General features: G+C 44.3%; 1 protein-coding gene and 1 long non-coding RNA gene across 4 annotated transcripts in view; one reads left to right on the plus strand and one right to left on the minus strand.

Moving 5' to 3' along the window:
• The window catches only part of PLCD1 (phospholipase C delta 1), a 78,697-nt gene that overhangs the window by 49,387 nt on the left and 14,426 nt on the right, over nt 1–14,884 (minus strand). Inside the window, exon 1 of one of the 3 annotated variants that reach the window (XM_072153840.1) lies at nt 377–723. The exons of the other annotated variants lie outside the window; for them this stretch is intronic. Coding sequence (XP_072009941.1) covers nt 377–476 — 100 coding nt within the window. The 5' untranslated portion in view covers nt 477–723. Of the gene's footprint in view, nt 1–376; nt 724–14,884 lie in introns of those variants that run through there. 3 annotated transcript variants of the gene reach the window in all.
• LOC140133542 (uncharacterized) lies at nt 649–4,108 on the plus strand. The gene is made up of 2 exons (XR_011855920.1): nt 649–785; nt 3,284–4,108. It is a non-coding gene; the product is annotated as an uncharacterized lncRNA (long non-coding RNA).

Genomic DNA, 14,884 nt, shown 5'->3' on the forward strand with positions numbered 1-14,884 from the left:
CCACCACCTGGACGGTATTTAGGGGTAACCTATGCCAGGGGCTTCTTAGACCTTTCTCCCTGTCAGGTGTCAGCACTACCAGACACTAGTGTAGGGTCAGGGTGCTCCCTCCTGTGTGGTCACTGGATGTCACAGAGATAACACACTTTGTGCTTGTAGAACTACAATTCCCAGCATGCCCCCCGATCTTGCCGCTGGTGAAGCATGCTGGGAGTTGTAGTTTAGAAACAGCTGGAGAGACACACACTGGAAACTGTGAAGACTACTTGGAAGAATTGGCAGCCCTGTAATTCCCGGGTCTCTCAGGTGGACACCCCGCCATAACACAACCCAAACCCTTGATAGTAAGAGAGCTATCAGTGCGGGAGGCTCCTACCCAGCCGGCTGCTGTTGATCTGGGTCACTCTCCGGCTGGTCTCCTCAAGGATCTGCTCCTGGGACTTGGTCCGGATGGGTCTTCTGCCGAGACACTGCATACTGACCCCCACTGCATGAGCTCCCCCGCCGCTGCCCGGAGATCCCCTCACCCCGGTGACTGACTACTAGCAGGAGCCTAAGCGGAGACGGGAGAGTCCATAGCGGAGGAGGCGGGAGGGGTGTGTGGGGAGTGCGGCGGGAGGAGGTGACGGGGAGGGGGCGGCAGGAGAAGGAAACAGCACAAAAGTGCAGGGAAACAGGAAAATAACCGGTGCGGGCAACCGACAAGAGAGACTGGTGCTGGGAGAATGTCAAGTACAGGCACGGGACACGGACGTGTGTGGGTGGTAGATGGCAGTGTGTGAGGGGTAAGTGATACAGAACAGGATAGTATATAAGGGACCTATAGGGGATAGCTGAGAGGCAGGGGGTACAGTACACGGCAGTGTATGAGCATAGGGTACAGTACACGGCAGTGTATGATCATAGGGTACAGTACACGGCAGTGTATGAGGATCATAGGGTACAGTACAGGGCAGTGTATGATCATAGGGTACAGTACAGGGCAGTGTATGATCATAGGGTACCGTACACAGCAGTGTATGAGGATCATAGGGTACCGTACACAGCAGTGTATGAGGATCATAGGGTACAGTACACAGCAGTGTATGAGGATCATAGGGTACAGTACACAGCAGTGTATGAGGATCATAGGGTACAGTACACAGCAGTGTATGAGGATCATAGGGTACAGTACACAGCAGTGTATGAGGATCATAGGGTACAGTACACGGCAGTGTATGAGGATCATAGGGTACCGTACACAGCAGTGTATGAGGATCATAGGGTACAGTACACAGCAGTGTATGAGGATCATAGGGTACAGTACACAGCAGTGTATGAGGATCATAGGGTACCGTACACAGCAGTGTATGAGGATCATAGGGTACCGTACACAGCAGTGTATGAGCATAGGCTACAGTACACAGCAGTGTATGATCATAGGGTACCGTACACAGCAGTGTATGAGGATAGGGTACCGTACACAGCAGTGTATGAGGATAGGGTACAGTTCAGGGCTGTATAGAGTACAGTACAGGGCAGTATGGGGTATCACCAGGTAGTCCAGGACATGCCACACTCCACACTCAATGCTATTTGAGATGCTTGAGAATGCCTTTAATGATAAGGCGAAACGTCGCATCAATGGTGGAATAAATTTATCTTTCTTCACTACCCATTGGAGTGCTGCTTCAACCTACTTTTTGGATCATAGGGTACCGTACACAGCAGTGTATGAGGATCATAGGGTACAGTACACAGCAGTGTATGAGGATCATAGGGTACAGTACACAGCAGTGTATGAGGATCATAGGGTACAGTACACAGCAGTGTATGAGGATCATAGGGTACAGTACACAGCAGTGTATGAGGATAGGGTACAGTTCAGGGTATCACCAGGTAGTCCAGGACATGCCACACTCAATGCTATTTTGAAAGGAAACCTACCACCACGGATTTACCTATCAAGGTAGATCCATTGGCAGGTTCCTCTCTTGTAGAGTCGTATAGCCCCTTTTAGGGCTAATTCTTTTGTGGCCTTTTATAGATATTAATTTTCCCAATATTCAAATTTTCTAAAGAGGCTACTGGGGCGTGGAGTACCAGGAGCTGAGGCTACACGTTGCGGCTACTCCATGCCCCAGTAGCCTCTTGCGTTCCTTTTATCCCGATATCTTCAGCGTGCAGCTCCTGGTAACATCACACATCTGTGAAGCTGGGTCCTATGCATGCGCAACGCAGGGCTACTGCGCATGTGCAGAACCCAGCTTCTCAGATGAGCTACCAGGAGCTGCGCACTGAAGATGTCAGGGTAGGTGGAACGCAAGGTGCTACTGGGGCATGGAGTAGCCGCGCCGTGTAGCCTTAGCTCCAGGTACTCCACGCCCCAGTAGCCTCTTTAGAAAATTTGATTATTGGAAGATTAAAATTTATAAAAGTTATGGGCCACAAAAGAATTAGTCCTAAAAAGGGCAAATAGGTAGATCCATGGTGGTAGGTTTCCTTTAAGCAACATATCCTGAGCGGTCTTTGACTACAGGAGGAGTGGGAAGCTGTGGACAGGGCCGGATGATAGAGATGCTGCTCTGGGTCCGCCAATTCTTTTTGTTCAGGAGACCCTGGAGGAAAGCTACAATGATTGCTTACATTTCTCCTCCTCCTTTCCACTGTATTGGACGTCCATATGATTTAAAGCAGGACAGAGCAGGAAGCAATAAGTGATTGCTTAGATTGCCATGTTGGCACTAGTCCTTAATTATGTGGGTTTTAGTTGTAATTACATAGAGTACAATACAGGGCAGTGTATGAGGGGCATAGGGTAAAGTACAGGGAGGAGCATAGCATACTGTATAAGGCTGCATTCACACACATGTATGGGGGACGTATATATACAGCCGACGTATATACCGCCTATATACGTCCCCCATACACTTCAAGGCCCTGTGCGGCACCGTACTGCTCCGTAGCCCGGGAAAAGATAGTACAAGTCCTATCTTTTCCCATATTACGGCGCCATGCGCCATAACTTCCTGTATAGAGGGGCGGGGATGAGCGGCGCTCACCTCCTCCTCTCCCCACGCTGCCGTGAGCATGTAGCCTAAGACAGTATAATGTATAGGACAACATAGGAGACAGGGCAATGTATGAGGAGCATAGCATACAGGGCAATGAATGACTATAGCACAGGACAGCATAGGAGCATAGCATACAGTATAAAGCATAGGGGGCAGAGTATGATGGATATATAATACAATACAGGGCAACTTTTATTAGTCATATCCTAACATTTCCATGTTCCTTTTAGTTCAGATGAAGATACATAGAGCACAGGGATATTCCAGGGGGTGACAACAAACCAAGTTAATATGACCATGGCCTTCTAAACAAGTAAACTTACGGTAACCAACTGGAACCTGGAAGTCAAGCATGTACCAACACACCCCTGACATCTTAAACCCAGTGGTCTACTGATATACACCATATTTTACCTGGTGCAGTTCTATAGTACAGTAGTTATTTTTGGGTACATTTTAGAAGTATAAGAGCCCACATACATGACTATATTAGGCACCTTCTTGCTCTCTAGTTAGGGATCAGTTCATAAAATACCATCTTACATATATGATGGTGATGCACAAAAAATAGGTTGGGAACTTCTACCTTATAGCAGGACCTCTGCATTGGTTACAGGGGAACTTATAGGGGAACCACCCAGGGAGCTAAGATTTGGGTCAGAGACTTCTTTTCTGTTGCTCTTTGCAAAGTGTCAAACTTGTTTGTTTGTGAACTTCAGATCTACAAATTGTCAGGTAATTGACTTCATTCAATCCATTTTGGTGACAAGTTATCCCCTCCTATAGGATGAATAGTGACATCAAGAGAGGCCTGAGCTGTGGTCACACCCATGCCAAATATTTTGACTGCTAACACTGTGACAAAATGCTTAAAATACCAATACAATGACCAGGAATGATAGATCAGCATGACACTATTTGTATACTTTTATGACACTGCATGAAATACCAGACTAAAGCAATCAATTATACATGGGACAGTCCACTGCAGGCGCATTGGGGCAGATTTTCTGTATAAATTTCTTGTAATTTTAAATGAAGACATTTTTGGACTATGTGCTAGTTTGCTACTTTTTTTGCGCCTACGGCTTTATTTATATAGCGCCATCAAATTCTGCAGCGCTTTACAAATCATAGGGGACATATACAAATATAATATTACATTACACAGTACAAACAGTCATATGGGACAATAGGAGTGAGGGCCCTGCTCACAAGAGCTTACAGACTATGAGGATGAGGGTGTGACACAAGAGCTTACAGTCTATGAGGATGAGGGGGTGATACAAGAGCTTACAGTCTATGAGGATGAGGGGGTGATACAAGAGCTTACAGTCTATGAGGATGAGGGTGTGACACAAGAGCTTACAGTCTATGAGGATGAGGGGGTGATACAAGAGCTTACAGTCTATGAGGATGAGGGGTGACACAAGAGCTTACAGTCTATGAGGATGAGGGGGGGGGGGACACAAGAGCTTACAGTCTATGAGGATGACGTGGGTGACAGAAGACTTTACAGTCTATGAGGATGAGGGGGATGACACAAGAGCTTACAGTCTATGAGGTTGAGTGGTGGCACAAGAGCTTACAGTCTATGAGGTTGAGTGGTGGCACCAGAGCTATAAGAGATTGTATAAAGGTCCAGACATTATTTATAAGGGAATGGAATAACATAATTTACCGTAATAAATAAAAATGCTGCTGCTTGAACCAGCCATCAGCAGGTGAAAAAGACTGCAGAGAAGTCTGGAGCTTGGCATATATCTGCTGTTTGCCGGATAACAGATGGGAGGAGGACATAGGATGGATTAGTAAAGGGAGAGCAGCCAGTTGGGTATTAGTCTGATAGTCCGGGGAAGGTCATTCCAGAGAATAGGTGCAGCTCGGGAGAAGTCTTGGAGACATGCATGAGAGGTTCGAATTAGGGTAGAGATTAATATAACTGGCAGATCGAAGAACACGGGTTGGGTGATAGACCGTGATGAGAGATAGGGAGGTGCAGCATTATTCAGAGCTTTGTGGATGAGGGTTATTATTTTAAACTGAATACGGAAGAAGACAGGTAGCCAGTGCAGTGATTGGCTCAGACTGGAGGCATCCGTGTAGCGTTTGGTCTGGAAGACGAGCCTGGCTGCTGCATTAAGAAAAGATTGGAGAGGAGAGAGTTTAGGGAGTGGAAGACCGATTAGTAGGGAGTTACAGTAGTCTAGTCGAGAGTGAATAAGTCTAGCAATTTTAGCATTTTCAATTGTCAGAAATGGGCAGATTCTAGAGATGTTTCGGAGATGCATGCGCTATGACTAAGCAAGAGATTATAGGGAACCTGTGATCAGAAATTGGCCTAATAAAGCACTACCAGTATGTTGCCAAACAGCTGAACAGCTTCCAGGTCATTTTTCCTCCATGACCCAGCGCGGTACATCATACAGAAAATCAACATTGAAGTTAAATGTAAATGATATGTATAAAGTCAGGGAGGCGGAAAGTTTAACACCAAAATCCTCTGAACACCTCCTCCCATGTAATTGACATCATGCGCTGGACTTCAGAAGATCTGATCAATGATATTCCTGGACGCAGAATCAATAATTACAGTGAACGGGGTGTTATAATACAGGGAGAGCTTGACTTCAGTATTAAACTCTCCATCTCCTTGACTTCACCAATTAATGTCTCACTTCAGAGTTGATTTTCTGGATGATGCCACCAGACTGGGTCATGAAAGAAACATCATCTAGAAGCTGCTCAGCTGCTTGACAACATACTGCTAGTGGTTTATTAGGCCAATTTCCGATGACAGGCTCCCTTTAAAGGAAACTTACCACCACAAATCTACCTATAAAGGTAGATTGGGTGGTAGGTGGATCAATGGGACGTGAGGATAGCCCTTTTAAGGGCTAATCCTCACGTCCCCACACTTTTTTGATAACTTTTATTACACATATATTCAAATTTACTTATGCGGCTACTGGGGCGTGGAGTAGCCGCATCTGAGGTTACACGAGGCGGCTACTCCACGCCCCGGTAGCCACTTTACCCCTCCTACTCACCCATCTTCGGCGCGCAGCTCCGCGTAGCTGCGTGCCCTCGTCTGGCGATCCTGCCGTCTGCGCATGCGCAGAAGAGCAGACCCGCGCCTGCGCGGTCACTGCTCCGAAACAGGCGCGGGCCTGCTTTTCTGCGCATGCGCAGACGGCAGGATCGTCGGACGAGGGCGCGCAGCTACGCCGAGCTGCGCGTCGAAGATGGGTGAGTAGGAGGGGTAAAGTGGCTACCGGGGCGTGGAGTAGCCTCAGATGCGGCTACTCCACGCCCCAGTAGCCGCATAAGTAAATTTGAATATATGTGTAATAAAAGTTATCAAAAAAGTGTGGGGACGTGAGGATTAGCCCTTAAAAGGGCTATCCTCACGTCCCATTGATCCACCTACCACCCAATCTACCTTTATAGGTAGATTTGTGGTGGTAGGTGCCCTTTAAATTTGCAGTGCAAAGGAGAGGTCAGAGTCCAGCACAACCTCAAAACAGCGGGCCTGCTGCCTCGGTGCTATAGTGATCCCACAGACCGAGATGGAGAGGTCAGGTTTGGGTCACTTAGTAGATGGTGGAAAGATAAGAAGTTCCTTCTTAAAAAGATTAAGTTTTAAGAAGAGAGAGGACATGACAGCAGAGAGTGTACTGCTGTAAGGCAGAAGTATATGGCTGATTATCACTGGTTATGCCTAAGCCAGACTTATGATACATGTGCCCCTCCGTCTTATTTTTGGAGAAACACAGAAATTTTTCTTGCCACCTAGGGCCAAGCTCACATCTCTGCCTGGCACTCGATCTAGAGCTTCCATTGCAGATTCGGTTAAAAATCACAGATGGAAAAACCCAAACATGTGGTTCCCTTTTCAACCCACTATATAAACCCCTGAATGAAAGCAGAGCCTTATTAAAGTCAACATGAGAACTTTTAAACTGCAATTGTTTTAGATTCCAGGAGCTTCCATATTTTCTGTCATTTAGATCTTTTTTTTTTTTTTTAATTTTATAAGACTAAAACCCCATATGACCAGCTGACCTGCGGCTTCCCTAAGGTCCTGTGCTCAGTGGTCTTCATTTTTTCTTTGTTATAAATAATTCTTATATCTTCAATATAAAAAAGGCTATATCTAAAAAACAAGTAATCATAATAATACCTACTGAGAGCCCCCCCCCCCAACCCACAAGGTAGGTACTTGGCAATACTTGCAGAGATTTTGTATCCCTGTGCTATCCACTCCATCCAATGCAGATTTTATTAACCTTGAACTCTAATTTTCTGATAATGTATAATCATGTGTAAAAGGTCCGGCCATTCTTTTTATCATGGACTTCCAGGAGATGTCCTGTTCCTCAAAATGAGTAACACCATCTGAAACAACATCTGAAATTATATGCAAAAACCTGAACCTGTAACCTCTCATTTGGTTTCACCAAATTAGCAGCAATTGCTAGTGACATGATATTATTATAGCGACATCTAGTGTTGGCATTTTGAAAAACATTGAGGCTGCCGATAATGTTTTCTTTTTGCAAGATCTTTGTATAAAATCCATTAAAAGTATTTCTACGATTATAAGCTCTAAAACAAACCAATAAGTAAATCCCTTTGATTTGATTTTTCCTTTTTCTTTCAGAAAGTCTTATGTTACAACTGTTTATATTGTAAACAGCAATAAAAGGACATGTACAGTCAGGTAGATGTCCTTCAAATAGAAAACAGATTCCAGCACCTTGGATAAAACTTCTTTTATTCAGTGCATATTGAAAAAAAAAGGGACCGTGTAATCATCCATAATAGCTGACGCGTTTCATAGCATGCAATCGTGGGTTAACATCACATTAAGGCCAAATTCACACAACATTAAGGTCGGACAGAGCGAGCGCACACGTGAGGCACCGTACAGCTCCGTAAACAAGTCCTATCTTTCCGCGTGTTACAGGCCGTGTGCAATGAATCGCTTTGGGGAGGGGAAGGGTCGTCTCTCCATCACGGCTGCCTTGGGAGCGTATGTCAGTGTGCATGTAACCTAACACAGCAATTTGTGAACATAAGGGTTAACAGCAATGCTATTAGGCAAATCTGTTCTCAGCTTTTATATAAATGCGATGTAAACGTCATGTGTGAACATCGCCTCAACTTGCCAGGCTGGTCCTGAGAAGACCAGATTGTGGTTCTATTATGCAGCAGGGATAAAACTAAACTAAAGCAGATGCAGGAGGAACCAGAGGCCGTCTGGCCACTAACTGAACATAGGTTCTCCTACCTACCAGAGACTGCGCCCAGTGTCGGACTGGCCCACCAGAGTACCAGAGGATCCTCCGGTGGGCCCTGGTTCAACCCTACTGAATCCTGAAACCCAGAGGTCCAACAGAGAGCAACATAATTTGGAAGCAGCTAGAATCTATTTCTTGTCGGATAATAAAGAGTGGGCCCCCGATTAACCCCTTAAGGACGCAGCCTGTTTGCAGGTTAAGGCTCGCAACTTTTTTTTGAAATTTGACCAGTGTCTCTTCCTGTGGTAATAACTTTTGAACGCTGTTACTTATCAAAGCGATTCTGAGATTGTTTTTCCCCACATGTTGTACTTCATTTTAGTGGTAAATTTTGGCTGATAAGTTTTGCGTTTATTTACAAAAAAAGGGAAAAAATGATGAATTTTTAGAAAAATTTGCCATTTTCGAAATTCAAAATCACCGCGTTTTCAGGCAGATAGATTTACCACCTAAATAACTTGCAGAATAACATTTCCCATTTGTCTACTTTACATTTTCATAATTTTTGAAATGTTTGGATAATTTATTTTGACGTCACGCGGCCTACAAATCGAATAGCGATTTTCCGTATTTTCGGAATTGACTATTTTGGGGATAAATACTGTTTGAAATCAAATTTTACATATTTAGCAACAAAACCCCCTATATAACCAACCCATTTTCAAATCTGCACCCCTCAAACTATCAGAAACAGCATTTACAAAGATTATTAACCCCTTGAGATCTTCATAGTAATTGAATCAAAATGGCGGTGAAATTTAGAAATTTCAAATTTATCAAATTTTGTCGTTTATACGTTCATTTAGCCCTAAAATTTACACATTTCCAAAAGAGAAAAAGAGAAAACTCACCATAAAATTTGTTCTACAATTTCTCCTGAGTGTAGCGACCCCCCACACGGGGCCGTTACTTGTGTTATGGGCGCACAGCGAGGCGCAGAAGGGAAGGAGCACCCTGCAGCTGCCAGGATTTTAGTTTTCTGGTTGCCCCCTTTTGAAGGCTATAAAATTTTCGCTTTTCCGTTATTTGGGCCATGTGACGGCATTTTTTTTGCGGGACGAGATGCTTTTTCCAGTGTTACCATTTTGGGGTTGGTATCACCTATTGTTGAAAATTTTGGAACTTTTTTTGAGGTCATGAGTAGAAAAGCATCAATTCTGTACTGGATTTTTTACTTTTTTTTTTTTTTCGTGTTCACCGTATATCCTAATAATCCTGTTATCTTTATTCTATGGGTCGATATGATTACGGGGATACCAGACATGAATATTTTTTCTTATGTTTTACTAAATTTGCCAAATAAAACCCTAATGTGGGGAAAAATCTATCATTTTTGCATCGCCGTCTTCCAAGTGGCATAACATTGTTACGTTTTTGGCTACAGAGCTGGTTGATGGCTTGTTTTTTGCGGGACATGTTGTTCTTTGCAACAATATCATTCTGGAGTACATATGTTTTGTTGATCACTTTTTATTGCATTTTTAGTGGGATATAATAGGTAAAAATCATAATTTTTGGCGGGTTTTTGACGTTTTTTTTTTACGGCGTTCATCATATGGGTTCAATAGTTATTTAGTTTTATTCTATGGATTGTTACGGACGCGGTGATACTATATATGTGGGGTTTGTGTTATGATTTAGACTTTTTTGAGCGTTATATGTCTCTTTATATGTTTTGGGGCTTATGGGCATTTTTAGTGATTTATAAAGTAATTTTTTATTGAAAAACATTATTTTTTACATTTTTTTTCATGATCCACCATGGGATATGAACAAGCAATCATCTGATTGCTTGTTCTTGATAATACTCTGCAATACTAATGTATTGCAGGGTAATATCAGTGCCAGCCTATGCAGATGCATAGGCTGACACTTTGCCTTTAAGATGACGTCACAGACGCCATCTTAAAGGTAAACCCTCCAGGCTTCTCTGGGGTCCCGATCGGACCCCAGAGGAGCCAAAACAGCGATCGGCCCCCCCGAAAACGGTGCGGGGGGGCCGATCGTGGGGTAAAGACCCCCAGAAGGCATGTTAAATGCCGCGGTCGCGTTGACCGCGGCATTTAACGGGTTAAACACCCGCGATCGGAGCCCACTCCGACCGCGGGTGATAGCCGGGGATGTCAACGGTAGATTACCGTTGAAATCCCGCGGCTAACGATGCCGGTTCGGCTGCTATACAGCGCTGAACCGGCATCGTCTCTGCGCAGTAGCTGTACTGCGCTGAGCGCTATTCGCGGGACTCAGCGCAGTACAGCTACGGCGCAGAGCGCTAAGGGGTTAATTTTCTCTGGTGGGCCTAAGACAACCCAGTCCAACACTGACTGCGCCTATTGCACAGCCTCCCACACAACGCATAGCAGCAAACTCACGGTTGTGTTTCCCAGGCGCACGGTGAGCCCTATGGGTCAGTACTACTCAGCTTAGGCTGATAACATGGACAGCCCAAAACCCGGACTGTCTGGATGGAGTGGGGCCCACCCTCTCTTCCCCACTCCAGCAATACAGGTCCCTAGTAGGTTTCAGAAAAATCAATGCAGAGACATCTGCAAAAGAACAAACACATCCTGGTTGCTTTTTAGTAATAGGCAGAAGTGAGATATATTGGGCAAATGTATACCCCACCTACCACTTCTCCAGACACTGTCACCTTTTTACTGTTAATTTAGTAAAACTAAAGCTCACTATTCAGTGCCATGTGGTACTGTGCTCTCGTCTTAACATTTTTCACATAACTCTATCTCAAAGCCTAATGGAATTCTACCAAGATGTGAAATCTTCACTCTGTGTTAACACAGAAGGTAAAAATCATCCCTGGCATTGTGCCAAAAAGGACCATTATATAATATAATTATAGCTTGATATAGAACAGTCTCCCACTCCACATTTTGGACATTATTCACCTACACATTCTACGGTTTCTTCTAAATCCAAATAATCTCCTACTACTGAGTGGTAATATAAGGCCTGAAATGTTTGGTATTAATGGAAATCTCATGTCCACAGCAGATCTACATTTCAGCGTAATCTTTGAATGACCCCGTTTGAAGGAAGACTGAGTGTGGAGAGGAGCGTTTGAGTTGTATTCGGCACTCCTCACTTGTCTTTTAGTGCTGCTCTGTGCTGGGTCCTACCACATATGTAGTAGCGCCACGTTCCGTAATGACCCTTATATTATACAAAATCATTATTACACCCACATGATGAACACAGTAAAAAAATCAATTAAAAAAAACATAAAAAAAATTATGATTATACCCATCTTCCAGCTATATAGACCAAAAATTAAAAGAGTTGTGCTACATGTAAAACGGTGATGCAAAAATTTTTGATTTTTTTTTCTCCCCCACATTAGGTTTCATTGTACAAAATAAGTAAAACGTAAGCAAAAATATAGAAATTTGGTATTGTTGTCATCGTACTGACCCCTTGAATAAATCTAACATATTACTTAGGGTATATGCTGAACACCAAAGAAAGAAAGTCAAAAATCAATTACAGAATTGATGTTTTTCTAACTCAAAACACACACACAAAAAGGCTGGCGCCACACGTAGCGCTTTGTCTGCGCTTGCAAACGCAGACAAAGTCGCGGCCGCCAGGGCGGGCCTCGGCCCGATCGCATCAGCGTTTCTATGGAAACGCCTGCGATCGGGAACGAGCCACCGGTGTTTTGCGTTAATTTAACACGTCCGAGGGCGCGGCTTTGTTTGCGTTTGCAAGCGCAGACAAAGCGCTGCGTGTGGCACCAGCCTTAAAAGGAAACCTACCACTTCTGAAGGTAGGTATGAGATGCAAACACCGGGTACCAGCTCAGGGTGAGCTGGTGCCGGTGCTTAGTCTCGTTAGTGTTAAAACCGCGGTATCGCGGTTTTAACACTTTTTAAACTTTCTAGCAGAAACTGCTTCGGCGCTGCGTGCGCACGATCGTGCGCGCGCCTACATTGGAAATGCCGCAGGCGTTGCGCGCGCACGGTCGCGCGCAGCGCCGATGCAGTTTCTACTATAAAGTTTAAAAAGTGTTAAAACCACGATACCGCGGTTTTAACACTAACGAGACTAAGCACCGGCAAAACCCGGTGTTTGCATCTCATACCTACCTTCAGAAGTGGTAGGTTTCCTTTAAGCTATAAGCTGGTTATGTCCTAAAGAGGTTAAACTAAAGCCATCCCCTTTAACATATCCTACTGCATGTAATATATGGCATTGTCAGGCCCTTAAGAGCAGGACAAACTATTTATAGTTGCTCTTTCAGGCTCTGTTAATAAGAATTGCCTCACTGGGTATTTAAATGATAAAGTATAAGAGAATTTAGGCCTCTTTTACACAGGCGTACGGTCCCCCCTCCCCTCAATAGCGAGGCATATTGCCCAGCCATAAACACGGGAAAAGATAGACCACATCTGTGATCACCTTACCGCGGCGCCATAGTCATCTATCCAATCTCAACTTTGCGGTCGATATACATCCCCAAAACAATCAGTGTGAAAGGTCTGAACCTGACCCCATGCTGCAGCTAAATTAGTAGAAATCAATGGGGGTAATTTACTAAGGGCCCAAATCGCGTTTTTACGGCGGGTTACCCGAATATTTTCGATTTGCGCCATTTTTCCCTGAATTGCCCCGGGTATTTGGCGCACGCGATCGGACTTTGGCGCCGGCGTGCACGCGACGGAAATCGGTGGCGTGGCCAAACAAAAACCCTAAGGATTCGGAGAAACATTTTTAAAAATGTCCAGAATTTTTTTTTTAAAAAAGTGTCACTGGACACACGCTTACCTGCACCCAGCAACGGATCGTAAACTCCGGGGGACCTCGGCGGACTTCAGCACAGCATCGATACCTGGTGGACGTCGGAGGAACTGCCTTAGTGAATCGCCGGAAGACCCGAATCCACCGCAGAGAATGCACCGCTGGATCGCGAATGGACCCCAATATGTTCACTTCTGCCCATTTTGCATCAATTCTGTCCAGTATTACACTCAGTATATCTCAGTTTCATCAATATGCACCAATGTGAATCATCCGAGGGCAATTTGCTGCCTCATGACCAGATGAATCATATGACCAAAACTAAACCTCCAAATTTAATTACACGAAAATATCAGTGATTATAATACTTTAACTATGTGATGACACAGGGTAAGCCGGCTAACCCAGATAATGGGCAGTTAAAGCTACAGGATGAACATGCTGGTTCCGAATATTGTGCAGTCACTGAACTCTTCGGCTACATTCACACGACCGTATGATTTCTCCAGTCCTATATTTACGGCCCGTACGAGCCCGTATATACGTGACGTTTTTCATCCGTATGCAGCACGTATTTAACCCGTATTTTATACATGCCCATAGACTTCTAGGGCATACAGAACTGAAATCCGGGAGAAAATAGGACATGCTCTATATTTTTATACGGCCAGTATACGGTACGTACACTCCAGTGTCAAAAACGGCAATATAAATGGTTGGACGTATTGTCCATTGAAATGAATGTGGCCATATGTAACCCGTAAAAAAACGGTATGTATACGGCCGTTATTCATACGTCCGTATGAATGTAGCCTTAGGCTAAATTCACACTGCCGTGAGCCCGCCGCACCGTAGCACGGCGGGCACACGGCAGCGCGGGGAGAGGAGGAGGAGGTGAGCGCAGCTCACCCCTGCCCCTCTCCATAGAAAGTAATGGCGCATGGCGCCGTAATACGGGGAAAGATAGGACATGTCCTATCTTTCCCCGGGCTACGGAGCGGTAGGGTGCCGCACGTGTGCGGCACCGTACCGCTCCCGTACAGGGCCGTGAGCCCATAGAAGTGTATGGGGGACGTATATCGGCCGCATATACGTCAGCCGTATATACGTCCCCCATACTGTAGTGTGAATGTAGCCTTAGCATGTATTTTATACTGTACAGGGAACTGCATAAACTTTACAATTGTATCATGTGCAAAATACATCTCCCCCCACAAAGAATCAATCTACACATTTTAATCAACATGATATTTTTACACTAAATATAAAAGTAATTGGAAAATGCAACTTCTGTTGCAAAAAAACAAGCCCTCATTTGCTCATGTCAGATAAAAGGATTAAAAACGTGTAAGTTATTTTGTAAAGGTGGCTTTTGTAAAATGAGGATGGAGAAAAAAAAATCCTAAAAAGGTATTAATAAACTTGCCCTAGTATATAAAATATTGTGGTAGATCTATTCTGCTGGGTTCTGTGTCCACTCAGCAGTGAGGAGAGAGTTCTGGCGTTCCTGTACATTATCACCAGCGCTCATTTCCTGCTTTATTATAGGTCACTATACATGTGTTGACTAAAGCACAAATGACAAGGTCAGATCAGGTTAGTCAGACTGCGAGGACAGATGCCAAATATACAGATGTACGTAAATATTGTATATAAAGAAAGACATGTAAACATACAACAAAACTAAAGTAGGATGATTGCTGATACTGCATTACTATTTACTGAAATCTTTAAATGCAAATGTTAAAGCAGAGGCTTAAGTCTAAGCTCTTTAAA

This window comes from Engystomops pustulosus, chromosome 5 (assembly GCF_040894005.1).
Source record: "Engystomops pustulosus chromosome 5, aEngPut4.maternal, whole genome shotgun sequence".
Classification (NCBI taxonomy): Eukaryota; Metazoa; Chordata; class Amphibia; order Anura; family Leptodactylidae; genus Engystomops; species Engystomops pustulosus.